Here is a 22313-nt window from a genome sequence, read left to right on the forward strand (position 1 = left end):
CACATCTTGAATTATTTAAATCTTAAGGTGGAAGCAAAACCATTCATTAAGAAATAAATAAAAAAAAAAATCACATTTAAAGCATTTATTTTGAAAAATAAAATACAAAAGATCATTGAATTGTAATTGTACATGTAATTTATCAAGTTTTTTTTTTTTTAAATAAAAGATATTTAACATTTTCCACATATGAATAAAACAAACAACTGTTTCACCAAAAATCTTTCAGGACAAGCACAGACCACTCTTGAAAGCTTCGTACATTTAAAATCAAACTGCTACAAGAAACAAAAAAAAATCTGTGAAGATGGAGCCCTGTAATTAAAACAGAGAAGCAATTTCAGGCATTGCTTTTGCATTTTTTTAAAACCTTAAAAAAATAGTTGTGCGAATGTAATGCAGTTCTACATTAACATCAGTGTTTTTTGGGTCTTTTTTTTTGTTTGTTTGTTTGTTTTTTAACAGGTTTACATGCGCTCACAACAGCAAAATTTGGAACAAAACCAGAATGAAAGAAACAGGAGAGAACATTCTGAAGAGAGCAGGCCATGAGCAGCACACCTCTGATCCCAGGGGGACAGGGATCATTCCCATGGAAAAGGCAGCAGTTGATCTTCTAAAAAAAAAAAAAAAAAAAAAGAAATAAAGTTATGTTGGAGCTTTTCTGGGAATATTCAGCTTTTTATCCTGGACAACGTTTTGGAATTACAAATAATGCAGAATTAAGAGCAGCCACTGCTGTCTGAGCAGGTGGAAAATCCCATTCCTGTAAGGAACGTGGCTGCTTTATCTAATATTACAGAGACTGCTTGGAACATAGTGCAAAAAAAAAAAATTATATTGATTTTCCACTTCAACCCAAACCCTGGTGACCCAGTGGGAAGTTATGCTGGGAAGTTCCCAGTTTGTTTTCTCAGAAACTGGGCAGCAGCTTTAGACAGAAATATTGCAGGTTGAAATCCATTTTGCAGAGCTAAGTGGCAAAATGAGGTTGATGCTTTAGTCATTTTAAATTGACTGTGTGAAAAGATGATGGTTTCTCTATTGATCTCACAGGCAAGGCCTGTAATTCATCTCTGGGAAATTTTTAGATCCATATTTCTATACAGAGCAGTGCTTTTGGCTCTAATTTAGGGTGTTTATATTTATGGCCATGTAAGGATCTATTTTGAGGATATCTGTAGGGCATATTGCTTTGGGCTATTTTTAAACTGGATTTAAATTTTGCAATCTTTTGTTGTCAGGCCAGAACATCTGATAGCAGGGCTGACAAGTAAAAATCCTGGATTAACACAGGAAATCTTGCATCACTCGTTCCTTAACTGGCCATGGAATTTACTCAACCCCCTGCAAAATTTTGTCACTGTTTATTCAGTGACTAAAGTGCAGCTTTTTAAAAATACTGGCTATGAGATGTTAAATATTACAAACCAGCTCATCTTGAGCAGTTTCCTTTAAAAAACACATCTTCATGTTTATCTTACCCATGAAGTTACAGAAGTTAAACAAAAATCATCTTAAATTAACAGCAACAAATGAGCAGAACTGCAACACTCTTTTATTACCTTCTGTGCAAGAAATGTCCATTTTCTCTTCTATTCCATAGGTTCAGTCTGTCAAAAAAAGAGAAAAAAATTAAATGAGCTATTTTACAGTGGAAGACAAAAATATCATTACCAATGTCTGTTCTCCAAACCTTTGAGCTGTTTAGTTAAAGGAGAACACTCTCAGCATCAATCTGATCAAGTTTTTATGGTTTAAGGAATATTCTTTTACTCCTCCACGGTGCATATTTCTGTCTTTTAGATGGTCTTCCTTTGCTAGGGATAAATCTGCCCAGATTTTGGTAAATTCTGTATTTAAACCAAGCTAATTGCATAAATCCACTTCCTGGAATTTAGCAGGAACCTCCCTATCCTATCCTAAAGAAGGAATTTATCAGGTTCTTCTGGGTATGCCAGGATAATGAAAACCACAAACAGCATAATTTAACTGATACTGTATGCAAACAAGGATTTAAGGCAGGATTTAAGGCAGGATTTATTCCAAATGAAGGATTTTTTGGCTAGCACACCATCCATACACAGTGTGCTCTGTTCTGAAGGATCTCCATCAATCCTCCTCAGCAATATTCCCCCTCCTGTCAAGGCACACCCTACTCCTGCAATCCCATATGGAAAGCCCGGGAGTGACCCCAGCAGGCTCCTGGGAATGCAGCAGCACACACGGAGCAGACACTCGGTGACAAGGACAGTGCTGGCAGCAACAGGGCTGGGATGTTTGTCCAGAGCTGAGCAAAGCAGGAGCACTGAGTGATCCAAGCAGGCAAACAGGCAGGAAAAAGCCAAGCCCACGTTAGAGATCACACAAAGAAAGATTTGGTGACCACAGCAGGGTTATTGTGTGCAAACATGAGACACACACTACAGCTATGCCACTTCACTGATCCATGGTCATTTTATCTTGCCACGAGACTTCCTTTCTACTGTCTTCTTTGGCTGGAACAAAAGAAATCAGTTTTCCTTTTTAATCAAATCATTTTTATTTGAACAAATGGAGAAGTCAAAATGTTTTGTCTGTGGTAGATTCCTGGGTATTTTGAACCTGTCCCATCCCAAGGCCAGGTTGGACAGGGCTTGGAGCAACCTGGGATAGTGGAAGGTGTCCTTACCCACGACAGGGGTGGAAAAAAATGGATTTTAAGGTCCCTTCAACCCAAACCATTCTGGGATTTTAAAATTCTGTGATATCCACAAGACCCTACAGTTTGAGAGCTTCACAATAAGGGTTTTTATTTTCATTTTTTGCAGGTCCCTTGGGGGGTACCAAATTGTGAATTTTCAGTAAAACATGAAGTTCCATAAGACACTTGACTATTCAATCAACACCACCCCATCCATGGCTGGGTTTGTTCATTTTGATAACATCTCTATTTATTTTTCAAGTCTCTCAGTACTTAGAACTCTGCCCTCTGGACTAGACTCGCTTTAAACCAAGATAACAAAAGATAAAGCTCTTCTACAAGTAACAAACTTTGAGTTTGGTCCAGAAAAGAGGCTCAATTTTTCCTTCCATTTCACAGCAATATTCAGGCAGCTCAGGCTGCCAAACACCACTCAAGTCTGGAGTTACACGTGGATTCAGGAGAGGTTTGGGATGCTGAGCTCAAGATTCCACCTCATGGATAATCAGCAAATCTTGCCATCAATCAGAAAATCAAGCTCATGAGTGGTTTATAAAAGCTGTTTGATAACATTTGCTGTTACATTCATAAAAAGGAAATTAATTCAATACTGTACCTGTGGCACTTCTTTGAGGAAGTCAGGAAGCTGAAATTCACCTTTATAGACCTGGAACAAACAAAAAATGATACTACTCAAAACCCTCATTCACTATTGTTTGAAATGCTGAAGAGCTTGTTAAGGGAGAGAAAAAAAAAGAAAATAAGGCTTTTTTTGTGTTGTTAGCATCCATTAATGCTAAAACATTAAATATTTTGGCAACATACTGTCTTCTCTCTGGAGGATAATTTTAAAAGCTCCTTCCTTCAGAGAATAAACATTCTAAAGGGCAAGAAAACGTATTCTGCTCTATTTTTTCCCCCCAAAACAGAAGTGTACTTGAAGAGTTTTACCATCCTGAAGTATAAAGACTGATCATCCCAATGTCATGACTGTGGTCTACTGTAATAACTTCAAAATAAAAATTAAAAAAGGGCACAAACCTATTTGGAAAAAATCCATAAAGCCACAAAATTGAAATGGGGCTCCTCCAAACCCGCTCAGAAAAATTCCCTGAAGCCATGAAATGGAAGTGGGGCTCCCCCAAACCCATTCAGAAAAATTCCCTGAAGCCATGAAATGGAAGTGGGGCTCCTCCAAAGCCTCTCTGAGCTGGTTTGTGTCAAAGGAAGGAGCTCCAGGAAGTCAGGGGATGTTTATTTCCATTTTCTCTGCTCCCCCATGTGCAGATGACCAGAACACAAAGCCATGCTCAGCTTGTCCATGTTCTGCAGCTGAATCAGCTCTGAATTTCCTGCCCAGCAGATCTTGGTTTGGGATTGGATTCCCACCCCAGCCCATCCCTGGCATCCAAAGCAGCAGTTTGCACTGAGAGCAGGAATGAGTCCACACACACACGGTGCCACTCTGATATGCCATGGTTCAGATAAAAGAGGAACAGCTCTCATCTGCACTCAGCCAGGGGCCACTGCCATTCCCATGGGAACATGAAGGAAATTTCCCTGGGCAGAAATCCATGTGTGGCTATTGGAGCCTTGCTCCACTATAAATATTTATAAATCAAGGAGAGGATTTCTCATTTTCTGTTTTTATTCAAACCCTTAAAATGCAGGCTGTGTGCAGGAGAACAGGAATGGAAGTTACAAAACAACATTGTCACAGCAAAAATGGTACAGAATAACCTCAGAAAGGGTCACAAGAAAAAACAGGATTTTGTCTTAGGTGGCGCTGATGTTGGAAGGAACAGAGAGGAACCTTCACCTTTTCTGGGAATTCTTAAAAACAATGAATCCTGATGGTGACAGCACTTTGTGACTGATTCAGAACCAGAAGGACCAAAGCCAAGGCTGTCTCTCCAGAATCCTTCTCCTGTAATTATAACTCAGTCTAATTTTTGTATTACACATCTAGATTTGTGTCTGCTCTAAAAACTTCACCTTTGCAGGAACAGCATTTACTCCTAATAAATATCTAACAGCAGACAGCCAAAATCAACAATATTACTGTCACTGGAAAACAAAACTTTTGAAGGTATTTTATATTATATTCACATGAAAATATCAGCATTTTACACAGCACAATTTACCAAAGCAACTCTAAGCAGTGACAGGTCCAAGATTAGGTTTAACACACAAATTTTGGTTCAGAACTGACATTACCTAAGGGCTGGTTTTGTCAGGAGGAGACTGCATAAAAACTGGTTTAAAGTAGCTCCAAAAACATAAATGGTCCCTTTTGAATCAAAACTCAGAGATGAACAACAATCCAGAAATTCTAACAAACAATGACTCCATGTGCAGCCAAGGAAATGAAACATGCTTCAGATTCCAGATTCTTCTCTGAGCAATCTGTGAGTGTAAAACACATCACCCACAGTGGCATTAGAGAGACAGAAACAGGATATTGGAATTATTTCCAGTCTAAGCAAGAATTCAGTAAAATTGAGAAGAAATGGGGTTTACTATTTCTAAGGGAATTATTTTGCAAGTCCAAAAGGAATTCCAGAAGAGGGGGATCTGAAGCCTGTGTCAGTTTGTTGTTCAGTGTTGGCAGTAGTCAAGCTGCTCTATTAAAAAACCAAAACACATTCTTATAGCCAAACTGAGTGGATATTTATTCTCAAAAAGAGATCAGAAAATAAATTTCACATCCAGTTGCCTGAAAAAAACCCTTTAAACACACAGGGAGAATTTTAGATCAGAAGTGTGAGCTATAGTTCTTTTTTATAGAAAATTAAAACATTTCTTTTCACCCACTTTCCTGTCTGCTTTGGAAAGAGTCCCATTATAATTGGTCAGTTCCAGTACACAAAAATAATGGGGTTTTTTTTGTGTAAAAGTCATCCTGCAACCAAGTGTGCTTGGGCTTGGTAAACTTTAAAACACCCAAGTTGCAGAGCATAAGGCTGCTGGTGTTTAATTGTAAGAGAAAAAAAAAAAAAGAAATAAAGAATACTGGCAAAACCAGAGCTGAGCCCCTTTCCAGAACCACTCCACAGCACATGGAGGTGCCTCCATCTTTCAGATTTTCCTGAATTTTGAAGGCAGCTTTAAAGGTTTACACAATTCTTCACCTCTGCTGGACCTGCCAAGGAAGGGCCATGTGAGCTGTAAATGTTTACCCAGGAGGGACAAGACAGAGCAGGATCTTACACAGGCCCAGCAGTGCCTGCCAAAAGGCACCTTCAACCACTCCTCACTTTGCATTTTGCTTGGTAATAACTCTCTTTATGCATTATTAATCATATTTATGCAGAGTTAAGGGGTTTGGGGTTTTGTTTTTGTTGTAAAAGTGAGATAGCAGCACCTCTGGAGAGAAACTATGCAGCTGGGAATCCACATGTTGGAAGATACACCCACTAAAGGGAATATTAAACAAATTTAGAGGACACTGAGAAAGTCTGTGCTGTTGTGGTCACAAGAAAGATGGAATAACCCCCAAATTTTTGTTTTAAATATCAGAGAAAATGCCCACAAAGCCAAATGCCTTTATGATCAGGTCAATCAGTGAAAATGGAGATGCAGGGCCCTGAGCAGCTGGGCATTCAAACTCCTCTGACAGCACAATTACCCTCATCCCTTAGGATAAATACACCTTTTACCTTTACCAGAGATTGTTCCTGCCCTTAAAATCTCAAAGACAAACTCCTGAAATCCTGCTTGGCATGGATGTTTTGACTCTGAACAGGAGATGGCTCCTCACAATTCAAACCAGGCATGAGACTGGAGTGAGTAAATTCTGGTTTTATCCCTACATGTTGCCTTCAGCTGAACATAACCCAGAGCTGGAGAACAGCTCAGGGCTGTCAGGAGAAGAACCACTGTATTTGAAGAGTCCTGGTGAAAAACACAGCTCCTTCCCTGGAATTTGTAACTTCCACCTCTGGATCTCTCCAGGACAGGGAGCACAACTCCATGAAGAAGTTACAAGAATTTACTGCAGCGTGTGTTCCAAGCATACAAATTTATTTAGTGGGAAGGATGTGCCAAAGAAAATCTGATGTAATTCATTACAGATGGGAGAGGAAACCCCTGTGCCAACCATAACAACAATGCAGCTTCTCCTGGGCAGGAGCAGAGCTCTGCAGCTGGGAGCTGCTCTTTCCTCCTCTGCTGGGTTCTGACAAACTGCAGAAATTCACTTTTACACAATCTCACAGTACTGCTAAGGACATATCACACATTGCTCTAATGAGGAGTGAAGCACTTTTGCATTTCACCCCACAGAGACTGGGCTACCAGCTCACACACAGCTTAATCATTTGCATTTTCTGCAGAACTTGCAGATGAAAACTTCTTTTACTTCAGGATGTTGATTTCCTTTCTGCTCAGGATGTAGAATTGTTAAAACTCCAGGGAGGAACAACAAGTAATTATGTATCTATAATGGAGGAACCCTTGCAGTGATAAATTAACAGATCAGCAACAGAATGACAAGAAAACCACAAGAGATGCAGGGAAGGCAAAGTCCCCCTGCTTGGAGAGGTCACATGCAGAGACCTGAACAGCACAACCCTGGCCAGACCCTGCTCTCTGCTCTGCACTCCTAAACTGAGACAAGAGAAACTGTCAGAAAAGGTAAAATAGTCAGGCTGAACAGAAAACAGACAAATTCATGCCTGTGTTAGGGAAAACAGCAGCAAAGTCTGTTGAACTCACCCTGTGCAGACCCTGCCAGAGAGGTTTTATTCCCTAACACAGCACTGGGACAGCAACACAAGAAGAGATGAAGTTCCCTTCGTGCTCTGTTAGAGCCTCAAACCAAAGCAGAGATGTCACAGTACAAACCCAGGCTGCTTTTTGTTATTTTTGTGCTGTGCTGCAGGAGCTCAGAAAACAAAGCTCAGCATTTTGGTGTCTTACACAGGTAACAGGCAAGTGAAAAATCCAAATTTAGCAGGGAGCATTGCTTCTCTTGCATTACCTACAAGGAGATAGTATTTCTAATTTTAGCACTGTCCTTTAGCTGGAGAAAATCATCATTTTGTCTCCAGACTGAATAAAAAAAAATATATATATATATTTAAGCTGTACATATGGAAGTCACCAGCAGGGGACAGAAAAGGAGAAAAGAGGAAAAAAGAACAGCACTTGAGTGCTCAGAAAGCTGAGGAAAACTGATATTTTATACCACACCAGCCATCTCTTTCCATTTCTCTCCAGTACCAGCCCCTGTTTTAGGAACTTTTACACTGCTGGTTCTCACTTTCACGATTATGAGCAGCAGCTTTAAATTGCTGAGCATTATTTTCACTGTTTAGTGCAATTTGTGGTCTTTTCCAAGAACAGACAGATTTTACCCAGCTGTAGAAGTCTGAACTTTATCTGTTTTCAATGAATACAATTCAAGTTCTGTGTTCACTTATAAATCTTGGAGACCACAAATATAAATATAAATATAAGAGAGCTGCTTCCAAACACAAAATGAGTCAATAAATGGCTACAAACAAGATCCAGATATTCTTACTATGCACTGAAAAGCAATTCTGGAAAGATTTTCTTTGGCCAGCTTCATCCATATTCCAGATATCCAGTACAAAACTCTGTGAAAGGCTATCCCAGGTGAAGAAATTGAAAGAAAGCAAGAGCAAAAGAAATGCTGCAGTGATTTACAAATTCACCAGCTCAGAGTACACAGGAACAGAATTAACTTGCCAAGTGCCAGCTCCAAAAGGCTGGAAAAAACCTCGATTTATTTATTTTATCCTTTTAAATAAATGCTTTCTTCTCCAGGCTGCAGCAGCAAGGAATAAATTAGCACAGGTTCCTGGAGGAGAAAGGAAACCCCACAAGAGCTGTCCCTGGTGGGCCAAACTCACACATCAGAGGCTGAAGGAGTTTGAAATCTTTATGTTGCTCTATTTTTAAAGAAATATTCTAAGTTTTGAAGATGAACTCTCTTGCTTTTAGCATTCATTCAGAACACCTCCCTCGTTTTACCTGTACAAACCACACCTGCAAATGGAATTTTGACTGGAAAAATATATACTGGGTAATACAAAAACCAACAAAATGAAAATGCTGTCTGGGCTGTAAGTAAAGCTATTAAATTGAAATAGCAGCCAAAATATTAATGAGTGCTCCATATGTCTGCAATATTTAGATCAGCTTCAGTTTTTAACAGCTGCTCTTAGAATCAGTAAACAAACAAATTATCCTTCAAAGCAAACTTGGAAAAAACCTCAGTAAACCCTCAGCCTTTGAAATCAGGTTTTCATTGCTTTACAGAGCTGCTCCTGGCTTTGTTTATTACCTGAATTCCTCTCTTGTATTTTGAAATCAAATCCATTTGAAGAAGAGACAGAAATCCAGACAATTTTGACACCTTGGCCTGAGCTTGCCCCACACTCAGAAAGGTCAGCAGGCTGGAAAAACTTGTGGCAATTTTCTCAGTGAGACACAACCAACACAATTTGCAATTTCTAGTATTGAACACTTCTTTTAACTGAGTGCAGAAAAGTTCATTTGTTTGAGAGCCTTTTAAAACAGGGAACTTATAAATTGTAACTAAAAAGGGTGGGTTAATTCTTCCATGCTGAGCTATCAGCTATAAATTATAACAATCAACCTGGCAGACTTTAACACACTGATTAATGACTAATGACATTTTTTCTAAAAAGAAATAATGCAGAAGTGTTCAGAGACTTCACAAACCTCAATTCCTTTTTCACTCCTATCCATCCCATCAGTATTCCAAGCAGTTTTTTCAGGATCAGAATGCTGGAGAAACACAGTCCTTTTTAAATTGTTTAATTCAATTTTTTTTCCCTGATTACTCTGCTGCAGCAGCAAGAGTCACCTTCTTTTAATAAACTATACATGCCCAAAAGAACAGAAGCAGAGTTATTAATTCTATTTCCAACAATGGTAATGAGTTTTTCAATGGATACCTCCAGGGATAAACAACACTATAGCCCAACTACTCAAATTCCAACAACATTAAATTCAGACTCAAATCCTTAAGTTTAGGTTAATCAGCACCAGACCTTTCTCCATCTTTGGGTTGTCCTACAAAGAATTGGAAAATCAGACATTTTGATCATCCTGGGCTGTTTTCTATGGGTCATTTTTCAAACTCTCCCAATTATTTGGGGTGCAATTTTGTGACAGAGCTTCTGCCAACTCTCATATATAAAAACTGAGCTCATCCATCAAGCAAAATGCAGACAAGAAAGGTTTTCCCATTGTTAACCAATCCCCCAACTTTCTGGGCAGCTCTCAAGAGGTTCAGCTCCACACACCAAGGAGCACAACAGCTCAAGACCCCAAAGAATTCTTTCATTTTGCCCCCAAAGAAAACACATTGGGAAGTAACAAAAAGTCTCAGAAACAGATCTCAAATCCCCACCCAAACACAAGGCTCCTGCTCTGGAGCTCCAACCCCCCCAGTCCATAACTGAGCACACCCAGGCCTTACCCTCCTTGTGTTTTCCACCACTTTCTGATCTGGCTTCCCATAGTTGGGGGGGTTGGCATAGGGGTCATAGCCCAGCTTGGCCAGCATGGGGGCAATCACTGGCATGTCCTGCAGGACATCAGCTGGGATCTTCCCAACCCACTTGGACAGGGCCTCCACGTTCACTGGCTTGATCACTTGGTCAGTGGATCTTTCAACCCTGGGGAAGGAAAAAAAAAAAAAATTAATTTCCATTCCAACCAATTATTCTTCAATAGCATTAAGACCTTCAGCTTGTTTTGTTTGTGTGGGCTTTTTTTCCCTCCCATTCTTCTTCTTTCCCTCTTTAAAATTTCATGTTTTCTACAGAGTTGATGGGAAGTGAAGTTTTAATGAGAATAATTTTCACAATATTTGCAGATGCTGCCTTGTTTAGGCTCTCACACTGTGCTGAAATAACTTCTTTATTCCATGAAAGCAGCAGAGAAAGCCCAAGAGCTGTTAAGTGAAAAATAAACCCACAGCCACATATCAATGTTTTCCCACATTTACTGTTTAATTGTCTAGGATGTATTAGAAGTTGTATTCTCAATTCCAATCCATGTGTTATTTTGTCACAACCATTCTGAGGTTCTTTAAAAAAACTTGTTTCATAAAAGAGAGACCTGAGATGACAGAAAGCTACAAACCACAGAAATATTTTTTATAAACATTCCTTTGATTGATTGATCTTTACAGAGATCTGAAAGGCAAGTGCACAATCAGTGTCATGTTTAGAAAATCATTGATTTCTTGTTCATTTAAGCAGCAGTCCTAATGTAATTTTCATTTTTGCTCTACTTTTGTGGAGTTTTTTTGTTGTGTTTTCTTTTTCCAGGGAGGAAATCTGGCACTGCTTTGTTCTGTCTTTATGATTGCAAGACACACAACTTCTTTATTGTGCTTATTTCTGGAACAGAATTCAAGCTGAGTGATTGAAAATTCCCTGAGTTTTTACTCTAAATAATTTAAAACTTTTTTTGTGACCTCAGAAAGACATTATTGAACATTTATATATTCCTTTTATATAAAAGGAATATTTCTGCCTGCCTCACACCAGTCACCAGAGTTCACCTGGTTCCTCTTTTTTTACTCCTCATCAGAGCTAAAATCCTCCCAGGGCCGAGGAAGGAAATCAGTCACCCAATGCTGGAAGGGCAGTAAGGTGAAATAATTTAAATACAATCAACAAAGAACAAAGCAGACAGGGAAATGGTCCTAAGGAAGCTGCCTTGGCAAGCAGGGCAAGATTGGTGTTTTATGGAGGCTGAAAAGGATCTGACAAACAAACAAAAAAAAAAACCTCAAAAACAACCCCAGAATTTTCAGCTTTATCCTCTTCAACCACGACCAGACACTCAAAGCAAAGGCAGCATCTCAGGAGGGCATTTTGGGCCCAGGGAATTGTGACTAAATTCAGCCTTCTGAGGGTTGTTGGACTGAGCTCACAAGTTTGGATGGAAAATTAAAAAGTTTAGGCATTGTTTTTTTTTGTGATCTTTCTAATTAGAAGATGAGCATCTGACTCCACATTAAATTAGCAAGAAAAGAGCTGCTAAAAATTGAGACTCAGAAGTTCAAAGCAGCGACGCAGAGGCCAAAGCACCACAACAGGAGGTGGGTTGGGACACTCAGGAAAAAATTATCACGAGGTGTTTGTTTGCAAAAATAAGATTTATGGTGCTCAGACACAGCCAGACAAACCTAAAACCTCTTCACCAAAACTGCAAATTGATTTGAGCATTTAAAAATCAGGTTGATACTGGGAGAAGGAGGTAATGAGCCTGGCTAGGAGCTTGCTGGACCCCCCAAAAATGGGTGTATAGATCAATTGGAGCCTAAATTTGTCACAGATGGATTCCTCACCCTGATATCCAATTTTAAATGTGTGTTTTGTCCCTCTGTCATTTCAGTCTTTGCTAACAATACCTTCAGCATGAAACATTTCCTGGTGATTGATAGCAGGGGCTACATTTACTGCTCCCAAGCACTGATAAAAAATCCACTGCTGCACATTTGGTCTGGTTAAATCCTTCTCTGTCCTCTCAATTAAAGTGGGAAGGAAAATAAAACAATTTCTGGGAAGGAAAATAAAATAATTTGTGGGAAAGATTCCTCAGATAAAGAACTTCTGAGGACTGTGAGGGAAGACAGATTGGAGACATGAGGAAAGAAAAATGTTAAAATCCAAACAGAAAAAAAATTGGGAAAATTGATTATAGGGCAGTGATTCCAGCTCTAGGAAGAGTTTCAGCTTTGGGAGCAGCTGGAAGCACACAGGACTAACCCCAAATAATTCTGCATCTGTACCAGAATCAAATGAGAGCTATGTACTAAATATAGTAAATTCTGAAATAATTCTGCCTGGACAGCTATTTCTATAATAAACCCAATAAAAATTGCTCTAGAGGGCCTGACATTTCTTTACATGAGTGGTCAGCTCAGCTGCTTTCACTGAGGCAAATGCCAGAGCTCAATTAACAATCCTGGTCAGAGCAGGGAGTCCATCATGCATTCCTTCAACAGCCACGCTGGCAGGGACTTCAAACCACAGAAATTCACACTCCTGCAAATCCTGCACTGCACATCCCTCCAGCCCTTGCAGTGTTCCTGCATAAAAATCCAAATAAGAGGTGAGAAAGAAATTCTAAGCATTTATTAGCAGGTAATAGCAATGTTATAAAGATCTTTTGGTGATACTCTTATCTCTTTCTCAGAAGTTTTTAAATATCTCAAGATGATAAAAAACTTGTTGGATTTCTTTTAAAAAAAAAAAATATCTCCAACAATTAAAACACCTCCAGGCATCTTAGGCTGGACCTGGGGCAGCAGCATAAATGTGAAGGCTGGGCCTGCAAGATCTGGAGGAATTCAGATGATTCAAGGAGGGGGCTCTGATTGCTCCAGAAGATTTGACAATATCCCAGCTGGGAATGCCAAACCCAGCAGGTCTGAACTGGAACAAGGGCATCAAAGTGGGAAATCTCAAGCTCTCCCTGCACAACTTCAACTGGAATCCCATAAAAACACAACACAGGCATTTTTAAGGTTTTGATATTCACTGGGTTTTCTGCAGCCCTTGAAAGCCTGAGTCACTGAAATCATTATCAAATCCTGCAACTGAAAACCAAATTTCAGCACCTACTGCAAGGGTATTTGATTAGATAAACCCACCCCAGACACAACACCCACTTCTCTTTTTCCACCATTGCCAGAGCCTCCTGAAACTAGAAATTGCTTCCCAGATCTTCTCCTGAGAGATAATAAAAACATAAAGAACTCTGGGACCACAATTGAGGGTCACAGAAACATGTCCACACTCATTTGTATAAAATGTGAACGTTTAAAAAAAATAAACACGATGCCACATTTGACTTTGAACAATCCATTTTCTTAATTTTTATCTTAACTCCTCACACCCCATTCCACCAGATTTAATAAGAAATATTAGCAAGAATTCAGTAAGGTTATTGAGTTTTCCAGTATAAAGGTCCATTAATTTTTAAAAACACCAATCTGGGAGTTGTAAGGCAGTAATATTTTACTAGAAATGGAATTATACACAGTGATTTTTTTTTTTACAAGACACTTAAAGCTTGGCAGCCAGCCATTTATCTCAGTAAAAATAAAGTTACCTCCACTCAGGTGCTGCTGAAGCAGCAACAGACCCCAGGAATTAGGGAAAAAAAATTCCCACGTGGATCAGCCTGCAGGGAGGCATCACAGTGCCCTGCTTCAGGTGAGCATTTCCACATTTTCAATCTGCTGTCCAACACCACTGCCAAAAAAAGGGATGAGATCCCTTCCTGATAAGCCTGGGAACAGAGTGGGGCTGTTCCTTCAGTGGGAATGGAGATGTGAAAGCTCCAGTTGTTACCTGACTCTTCAGTTCTCTTTGTAATCACTGATTATCATTTTATGCTGGTTTTAAATCAAATGCCCTTTAAATAAACAGAATTACTCTGTAACATTCTGTGTGTGCTTGCTGTGCAAGGTGCCTCTCACTCAGAAGCACTTGGCCAGTGCTGAATATTCCAAATCCAGGAGCTGAGTAATTTAACTGGGCAGGCCTTGCTGCTGGAATAGGGCTTCTTATTCAGTATTTTAAAAATTAATCTGGTGGATTCAAAAATAGGAGGAGTGTCAAAAAATTGACATTTTTCTCTCTCAGTGTAAAGATGAAATAGCTTCTGTATTTCAAAGAATATCTCCATTTCACAGAATGCACCCAGCTGTGAACAGTGGCAAAGAAACCTGAGTAGTTTAACCAGAGAATAAATCAGATTTTCTTTTAACAACACCCATCTAGTTTTTCTGAGCAGAGCTGCATTTTGGATTCTGAAAGCAGCTGAATCAGGTGCACAGATGGCCCAACAGAATAGTGAAAGATTTGCTTACAACAAGGTTAATTTTCATCAAAATGCTTGTCCTTTTGGGAGCACATGCCAGGAGAAAAGCTGCCAACTCTGCTTTCTATTCTCTTGGAGCAGTTTCTCCAGTTTCCTGGAAGAGGATGTTCTTGGCAAACTCAGCTCCAAGGCCATTCTTGTACTGACACCAATATTGTTGCTGAAATCAAATGGGTGACCTGGCTAGGATGGCTAACACCAGTCCAGATAAAACAGCTCAGGTTTATTTTGGGGCACAGAGAAAAGCAAAGCTGATATCAGATATTCAAATTCAAATTAGCCTTGACCATTACAGGTTTGTTCACATTACACACATAACCAATCTGAGATTGCAAATTATTAATTAGCAATGACTTATTTTCAAGATGCATCATAACTCAGCTGCCCAAGGGAGATGGGAGTTTTAGGTACAAAATGCACAATTTTAGAACAGCACAAGGTGAAGGATGAAGGCTCATACTCACTTGGAAAGAGAAACCCCCCCTGCTTTGCCAATCATCTCCTCATGGTGCAGCACTGCCTGGTTCCACGGGATGTGCAGGAACTTGAGCAGAGTCCTCATCCACCTCTCAGGGTGCAGCACGAGCTGCTCATAGTGCACCAGCATGCACCTCTGGAAGCCAACCTCCATGCACTGGTTGTACATGGTTTCTATGGCCCGGTTCCACTTGGTCAGGCAGTCCCTGTAGCTGTTCAGGTCAAAGCCAGCTATGGTGACTTTCCTGGAGATCATGGAATGCACAGAGGCACGGCCATCCCTCACCATCAGCAGGAATTTGGCGTTGGGGAAAATCCTGGCCAGGTAAGTCAGGGATTTCAAAGCGAAGGGATCCTTGTTACACAGGTAGGGAGCGGGCTCGCCGTGCTTGACGATGATCTCCAGCAGAAAAGCCTGCATGGCCGAATCCAGCACCTCATCCGTGACCCCGGCCTCGTCCAGGCGGATTTTTTCCTTGCTGGACCTGGCCCACATCTGTTTGACAGCCAGGATCCTGGGGATCACCCTGGTCTCCTCCCCGCAGCGCACGTCGGGGTGCGCGTCCAGCATGGCGCGCATCAGCGTGGTGCCGCTGCGGGGCACGCCGCCGATGAAGATCAGGGGCATGTCCTTGCTGTAGGGCAGGCTTCTGTTGGCACTGGGGACTGTCCCCAGCGCGGTGGCCCTGGCGCTGTCCCCTCGTGGGGGCTGGCTGCGCTCCTCCATGCGGTGGTGGCACTCCATGGCGTGCTGGCCCAGGTAGAAGACGGTCACCGAGCTGATGGCCAGGCACGCCAGCAGCAGGTTCTGCTTCAGCTTCCCCACCATCTTGGGCAGCACAAAGACACCTCCTACTCCAAATGATCCTCTAGCTCACGTGCCATGGGAATCCTAATCCCAAATTAATTAAGGCCTGGAGAGAGGAGAAAAAAAAAATTACATAAAATTAGAATTTTTTTACAATAAATCAACACAGAAATTACTTTCGCAAGAGATGAGACAAGATCAAGTCTGAAACACGAAAATAAAAGCATTATTTCTTTCATTATTTCTTATTGTTTCTTTTCATTTCATCAAATTGCATTATTCTTTCATTGCTACAGATGAAAATTTAAAAAAAATTAGATGAATCCTAGACCCACATAAAAGTCTGAACAAAACTTTTAGACAGAAAATAGCTTCAAAATCTTCCTGTTGAATTCCATTGCCAAGAAGGAATAAGAACATGCCATGTTTTATAGAGAATATCAGAGGATTATAGCTTAGATAAATCTTTATTCTGCTGCTGGATGACTCCACCTGTATCTTTATATTTCCCATTTCTAACAGTCCATATAGAGACATTTACCTGTGCTCTGTAGTTCACCTGCTTTGGGTTTGCAGATCAGGTGGGCTGAAACCTGACTCCTCTTCCCAAAAAACCTGACTCCTCTTCCCAAAACTCCAGTGAAATGAGGACTCTACTGGAATTTTTAAGGAAGAGCTGCCTGTTGAGTGCTCAGTTCACTGAGCACTTGGAATCACAGATGCTTTTAATTGGGAGGAGCTCCAAGCTCATTTGACGTGACTGGCTTCCTGCAGGCTTTTCCATCTCTGTCAGCACTGCAGGACACGGCCCCGAGTGGATCCTTCTCCTGCTCCCTGTTCCTCTCCAAAGCATTATCCACTTAACCTTCTCCTCCTAACATCCAGATTTAACTCAGAAATCGCTCATTCCAGCCCTGTGGAGCCACAGGACAGAGTTTTTCCCACTCAGCAGTGGGGGAAAGGAGGGAATTCCTCCTGCAGGAATCTGTCACAGCAGTGGTTTTATCTGGCAGGGCATCCAAGAGAAGGTTTTGCCCTCCACATTAACAAAGCTTATTCCAATCAACAGCTGTCACAATACTCCACTCAAAGTTCAGCTTTAGTCTCTGTTACCAAAATTAAACTCAAATATAACTCAAAGATTAATTCCCTTTTCCTGTGAAGTGGCCAACACTCTCTGGCCAGAACACCACTCACAGGAACAATTCATTCCCTGTGACAAGTATTTTTCTACTCATGTACCTCTCCTTGCTTTAACTGGACCTTAAATATCTGAACATTAAAAAAAAAACAAACAAAAAACCAAACCTCAAATTCCCAGAAATTTAAGTGGAGGTCATCTGAACAGTGCTCAAAAAGAAAGGAAAATAAATCATGCTGCTCATATTTCCATAGCACCAAAATTCAAAGTTTCTCTTCTGAAAGATTCAGCACGCAGACCTAACTTGAAATTAGGGAAGGGGAAACTGTTCTGCTTAAAAGTAACAAATACTACAGAATATTTTAAAATTCTTTAGACACAGTACCCACTGGAGAAGAGAGTCAATACAAGTGAAACAGCATTTCAGCACAGAGCACACAAGCCCTACAAATATTTACACTTCCTACAATCCCTACCATTACTCAGTTTGAGTAAATTCCACAAAACTAATTTCCTCAGGAAGGGAAAAAAAATCCTCCACAAAAACCTTCATCTTCCAAACTAAACCCTACTCCTTGAAGATTCCCCAAATGCAAAAGTTAGGTAGGAGAACATTGGAGAAAAGCATATCAAGATCAGATTTGAAGATTTATATTAGATTATCTCTTCAACCAAAATAAAATAAACCCAGCTTTAACAACAAAGCTGAAGAACTGTCAGCATTGGAGGAAAGCTGGTGATTGAAGGCTGAAATCTTTAATTCACACCTTGGGTGAAGCAAGTGATGACTCCCTGTGGACACAATTCCAGCTGTGAATTCCAATTGATGCTGCAGACTGTGAGGAGGTTTCCTAAATTTTTGTGAGCACTGACTCACCTCACTCCCAAAATCCACCCATGTGATAAAACCCCACATCAATCAGCCACAAACATTTTCATTTCATTTTGGGAAGTTTAAAGTTGCCAAAGGCTGCAATGCCATAAAGAATGAGGATTTAACTGTCCTACAAGCTTCTGCCCTGGTTTTTTACCTGGAACATGCACTGCCATAAAGACCAGGCTTTGTGTGCCAGGAAAGCCAGAGAGGAGCAATCAGCAACAGCTCCTCTCACAAAATTAATTTATTCTCCAAGGCAGCAAACTCCCTTTTGTGCCTGAAGTTGCAAGGAAAGCTCTTTGGGATAAGGATGACATATGGAAGTTGCTGCCCTTCTACAAACAAACCCCACCTTCCCCTCCTCCCCATGAGTAAGTGCTCTGGAGCACATCTGTCAGCCTGAAGGATTATAAAAGTGATTATTGCTCTGCTGTTAACAGCAATTAAACTGACAGCGTTTCAAAATCATAGCAGGGCAATCAGCAAGCCCTCTGAGCTTCCAAATGTTGTGGGGTTTTTACCTGAGAAGAGCAAAGTGTCACTCACCTTACAAGCACAGACAGCTTTAATTAAAAATATCCCAAAACGAACCCCACAATCACCCAAACAAACACAACCCCTCACAAAACACGAGCTGAGGAAGTTGTAGAAGACTAGAATGGTAGAGAGGCCTTTGGCAGCAAGTTTCAAGTGCCAGGATAAAAAGAATTCCCTGAAAAACTTATGTGGAACTTAAAAAAAAAAAAAAAAAAAAAAAAAAAAGAATTAGGATCTACAAGTTCCATCACGAGACAGTGCAGCCAAGCAGAACTGTCTGTAAGTGAATTTTCTGCCCAGAAAAGTCAGGCCTATGAGTCAGCCCCAGATGATGTTAGCACAGCAAAACTCACTGCCCTGCTTTGTTCCCTTCTCCTGCCCTCCCCCTCCACGCTCCAGGTCAAGACCCTTTTCCTCAAGTTCATCCAAAAAATGTTGAAAATTTTTAGCTTAGTCAAGAGGCAAGTCATCTCTTTGTATTTTATGCTCGAGCAGTTTGGGGTTTGTTGGTGTTTCAAACATTCCTTGCCAGAGGAATAAGAAGATGCTCCATTCCCAGGCAGTAACCAGGAATCCTCAGCCTTTCACTGTGGAGGCTGCCAAGGGAGCACCTCCCTTCTCCTGTTCAACCAGAGCTTTTCCAGAGCTAAACTGAGAGGGCAGTGACAGTGGCATCATCCATCCCAAAATAAAACACAACCCCAAATATACAGAAAGCATTTCTCAGTGATTAACTTGTCCTCTGCTTCCATGGCCTGAACTCCTGGCTCAGATTCTGACCATGAGATCTCCTTCTAGGAAGAGCACAGCTTAGATTTTATGGGATTTGTTTTGTTCTTGATTTGTTCCAAGTGCAGTGAACAACTTCCTCTCACAGTTCCCACTGCAGGAACTACAGAAATGTTTCCACACATTTGCATTCCCTTGAACTGAGGCTTCTCTGATGGGTTGGTTTAAATCTAAAGCTCTGAAAAATGTAAAGGGCCACAGTTTGAGCTCAACTCTTCTGGAGAACTTTGCTGGGAGGAAAGGTCACACTCAGCTCTGTGTCAACAGGACATGAGGATCCTCAAAAAAAAAAAAAAAAAACCAAACCAAAAAAGGAGCTTTTTGTGCCAAAAAGTAGGAGCAAGAGAGAAGCAGGGGAAGAGTTCATACCATTGAAAGTTGTCTTTCCCCTCATGTCCTCCTACCAGGTTCTCATTATTCCTTTTCCTCTCCAGGAGATCTACTCAATCCCTGATTCTTTGGGGCTATGACAACACCCTCTCCCTTCCCAAGGCTTTATGGAGCAGAGTCCAAAATATATCCTCCAGAAACAGAAGATTCTGCTGCACAGCCTGACTACTACACCCAAAACTACAAAGGAAATCCATTTTACAGTGGCTAAACTGAATGGAAAAATATCCCAAAGTGCTGTTAGCCATCATCACTCTCCTGGAGGAGGAGAAATGAAAATGCTGTTAGGACTTGAAAAAGTTGATGTCAACTCTATCAGTTTCTTCCCTGCCTCTTCCTACACCTTTTGCTTTTTCTCTCTTTAAATACTGGAAAGGCAGCAGATACTGGGAATTCTCAAGAATCACCCTCAAAACAATACCCATATAAAAACTGAAGAGTTCTTAGAGGAACTTCTCTCCTAAGCTCTTTCAGCATCCCTAAATGAAAGTTTAGGGAAGGAATCCCACAAAAGTTTTCCTTCAAGGAGCTGTTTGACTGTGGTTGTTTGTGTGTGTTCACCACAGATGATTGCACACGATAATGGCAGAGCACAACACCAGGGAACAGCACTGAAATATCCCCACAGCACCACAGGCACAGCCAGCCAAACCCTCACTGCCTCATTTAGCACACTGCTCCCAACTGAGCTGGAGTGTTCAGGAAGCATTTTTATCCCTCTGCACAACCACTTTAATGATTTCCCCAAAACTGGATCTGTGTTCCCACAATTCACAGATCAGAATCTGCACAAGGAAGCAAATCCCAAGCAAAAAAACTCAAAGCTAAAAATAAAAATCAAGAAGTCTTGAGTTGCAAGTCCATCTTTAGCTATTTAAGCCCTCATAGCCTTCAAGCCCTGCAGCTGTTTGCCCCAGATTTCTCCTCCCATTAATCCTAAAGTAAAAAAAAAAAAAAAAAAGATGATAAAATAGAAGGAGCAATTTTTATTCACTTCCACAAAGAAATAAGGAGTCAATCACCTGGCATGAAAACATCTGGAATGAAAGACAGCCAAGAATCCTAGAAAGACAGAACAAAGTTGGACAGGATTAATATCAGGGAATGCAGATGTGAGAACAACTCTCCCCTACAGTTCACACTGAAAGGACCATAGAAATGTTGGTCACACATCTGCATTCCTTGAACCTACCTTTTTTTGGCTGTTTTTTTTTTTTTTAATCTAAAGCCTCGAAAAAGTTAAAACACCAAATTAACTTTCTTTGGCACAGGCTGCTGAATCTGAAGCTTCCATATCAGGGAATGCAACACACAACTATGTAATCATTCCATGATTTCTATTACAACCACATTACAAAGAGTAAAAAAAAAAAAAAAACAACTGCTTATACTTCTGTATTTCCATTTTGTTACCCAAGCACTCAAAATCCAACCTTTTTAAGTTTTTCAACATTTAAGGCCTCTAAGACGACTTTAAAAACCACATAATTAAAAAGTTCTGCTTCAAATGAAAGGAAATATCTTTATCCATTCTGCTCTACTTACATCTATAATATATACAGCTAATTACCAGGATTGGCATAGAGAATGGTCAAAAAGGTGTTACCAACATGCTCCTGGTTATGCAAGAACAAACAGCATTTGTTAAGTTCTACAGTTCCTGCTGGAAAACAACTCAACAAAAGGAATTTTACTGGCGACGCACAGAGGCTTCGAGCTCTCTTAAGTTATACATAAAAGAAGAAAGAAGAGAAAAAGAGAGAAAAAATGTCACACTGAGAGCAGACGAGCTCCTGCATTTCTCAGTGTGCTCCTCAGAGGGATTTCAGCACTCTGTTACACACTGAGCTACTGCGGAGAATCAAACCCCTTAAAAACAGAAAAAACCATCCAGATTCACAAACGTTAGCACGGCACATCCACAAAAACAAATGCAAATGGCAACGTCGGCGGCAAACCCACTTCAGCTAAGCGACACATTAAATCACTGCTGTAGAACCGTAAAACTGTACAACTATAAAACCGATGGGGCTTGGAATAACCTGGTGGAGGGAAGGTGTGGAAGGAGATGTTAGCTCGCTTCCCAGCCGAGCCATTCCATACCTGCCGGTACAACCCCAGCGCTCCTGCCCCAGCGACACCGAACAAAGGCACCGGGAGCGCCGGGAGCCCCGGCCGCGACTTCTCCCGCCCGCAGGGAAACTTTGGGAATAACCGGGCTGGGCTCGGCCGCCCCTCCGCGCATCCCCGGCTGCACTGCGGGACTGCCCGGCCCTGCCCGGCCCGGCACAGCCCCGCGGGGACCGAGCCGCTCCTGCCACCGCCCCAGGCCGCGGGTCCCACCCTGAGCACGGCAGGGCCCGGGCGGGGCACGGAGAGCGGCGGCCGCGGATCCGCCCCGGGCCCGCCTCAGGTGCGCGGCGGGCGCGGCCCCTCACCTGCACTGCTGCTGCTGCTGGTGCCGCCGTGCCCGGCTGGAGCCGCGCAGCAGCAGCACGGCCGCCCCTCCGCCGCCGCGGCTCCCAGCGGGCACCATCGCAGTGGGCAGGAGCGGAATGAGGAGCGGGAGAGGCACCGGGAACGGGACGAGCGACGGGAGCGGCACCGGGAGCGGCCGCGCCGCCACCGCCACCTCCCCTCAGCCGCGCGGCTGCGGCTGCCATGGAAATCACAACCACGCCCTGATTGGTCGCGGGCCTCGATGTGTCGC

At 41.6% G+C, this 22313-nt stretch overlaps 1 protein-coding gene across 3 annotated transcripts; it reads right to left on the reverse strand.

Annotated features, from left to right (window-relative positions):
- Positions 1 to 70: 70 nt before the first annotated feature.
- On the reverse strand, positions 71 to 22286 carry TPST1 (tyrosylprotein sulfotransferase 1). 3 transcript variants are annotated; one of them, XR_015807999.1, is made up of 7 exons: positions 22042 to 22273; positions 15049 to 15975; positions 10158 to 10356; positions 3300 to 3350; positions 2444 to 2498; positions 1566 to 1613; positions 71 to 616 (listed from the first exon to the last, which is right to left on the reverse strand). XR_015807999.1 is itself a non-coding variant. In XM_088177211.1 (6 exons), the coding sequence occupies exons 2-5, from the start codon at positions 15888 to 15890 to the stop codon at positions 1596 to 1598; spliced, it is 1110 nt and encodes a 369-aa protein (XP_088033337.1). In that variant the 5' UTR covers positions 15891 to 15975; positions 22042 to 22286; the 3' UTR covers positions 71 to 616; positions 1566 to 1595. The 3 variants fall into 3 exon arrangements, 1 of the variants encoding a protein (XP_088033337.1); XR_015807998.1 differs by having other exon boundaries at positions 2425 to 2498; XM_088177211.1 differs by lacking the exon at positions 2444 to 2498 and having other exon boundaries at positions 22042 to 22286.
- Positions 22287 to 22313: the final 27 nt, after the last annotated feature.

The sequence above is a fragment of the Sturnus vulgaris genome, chromosome 21, assembly GCF_052056855.1.
Source record: "Sturnus vulgaris isolate bStuVul1 chromosome 21, bStuVul1.hap1, whole genome shotgun sequence".
Classification (NCBI taxonomy): domain Eukaryota; kingdom Metazoa; phylum Chordata; class Aves; order Passeriformes; family Sturnidae; genus Sturnus; species Sturnus vulgaris.

What these genes read in the sequence shown, in the direction of transcription:
- TPST1 (XM_088177211.1), bottom strand. Translation starts at nt 15,890, where the DNA reads ATGGTGGGGAAGCTGAAGCAGAACCTGCTGCTGGCGTGCCTGGCCATC. An exon ending in GGGGGGGTTTCTCTTTCCAA is followed by an intron (nt 10,357 to 15,048) that starts GTGAGTATGAGC and finishes TTCCTTCCCCAG; the next exon opens with GGTTGAAAGATCCACTGACC. An exon ending in TGGTGGAAAACACAAGGAGG is followed by an intron (nt 3,351 to 10,157) that starts GTAAGGCCTGGG and finishes TGTTTGTTCCAG; the next exon opens with GTCTATAAAGGTGAATTTCA.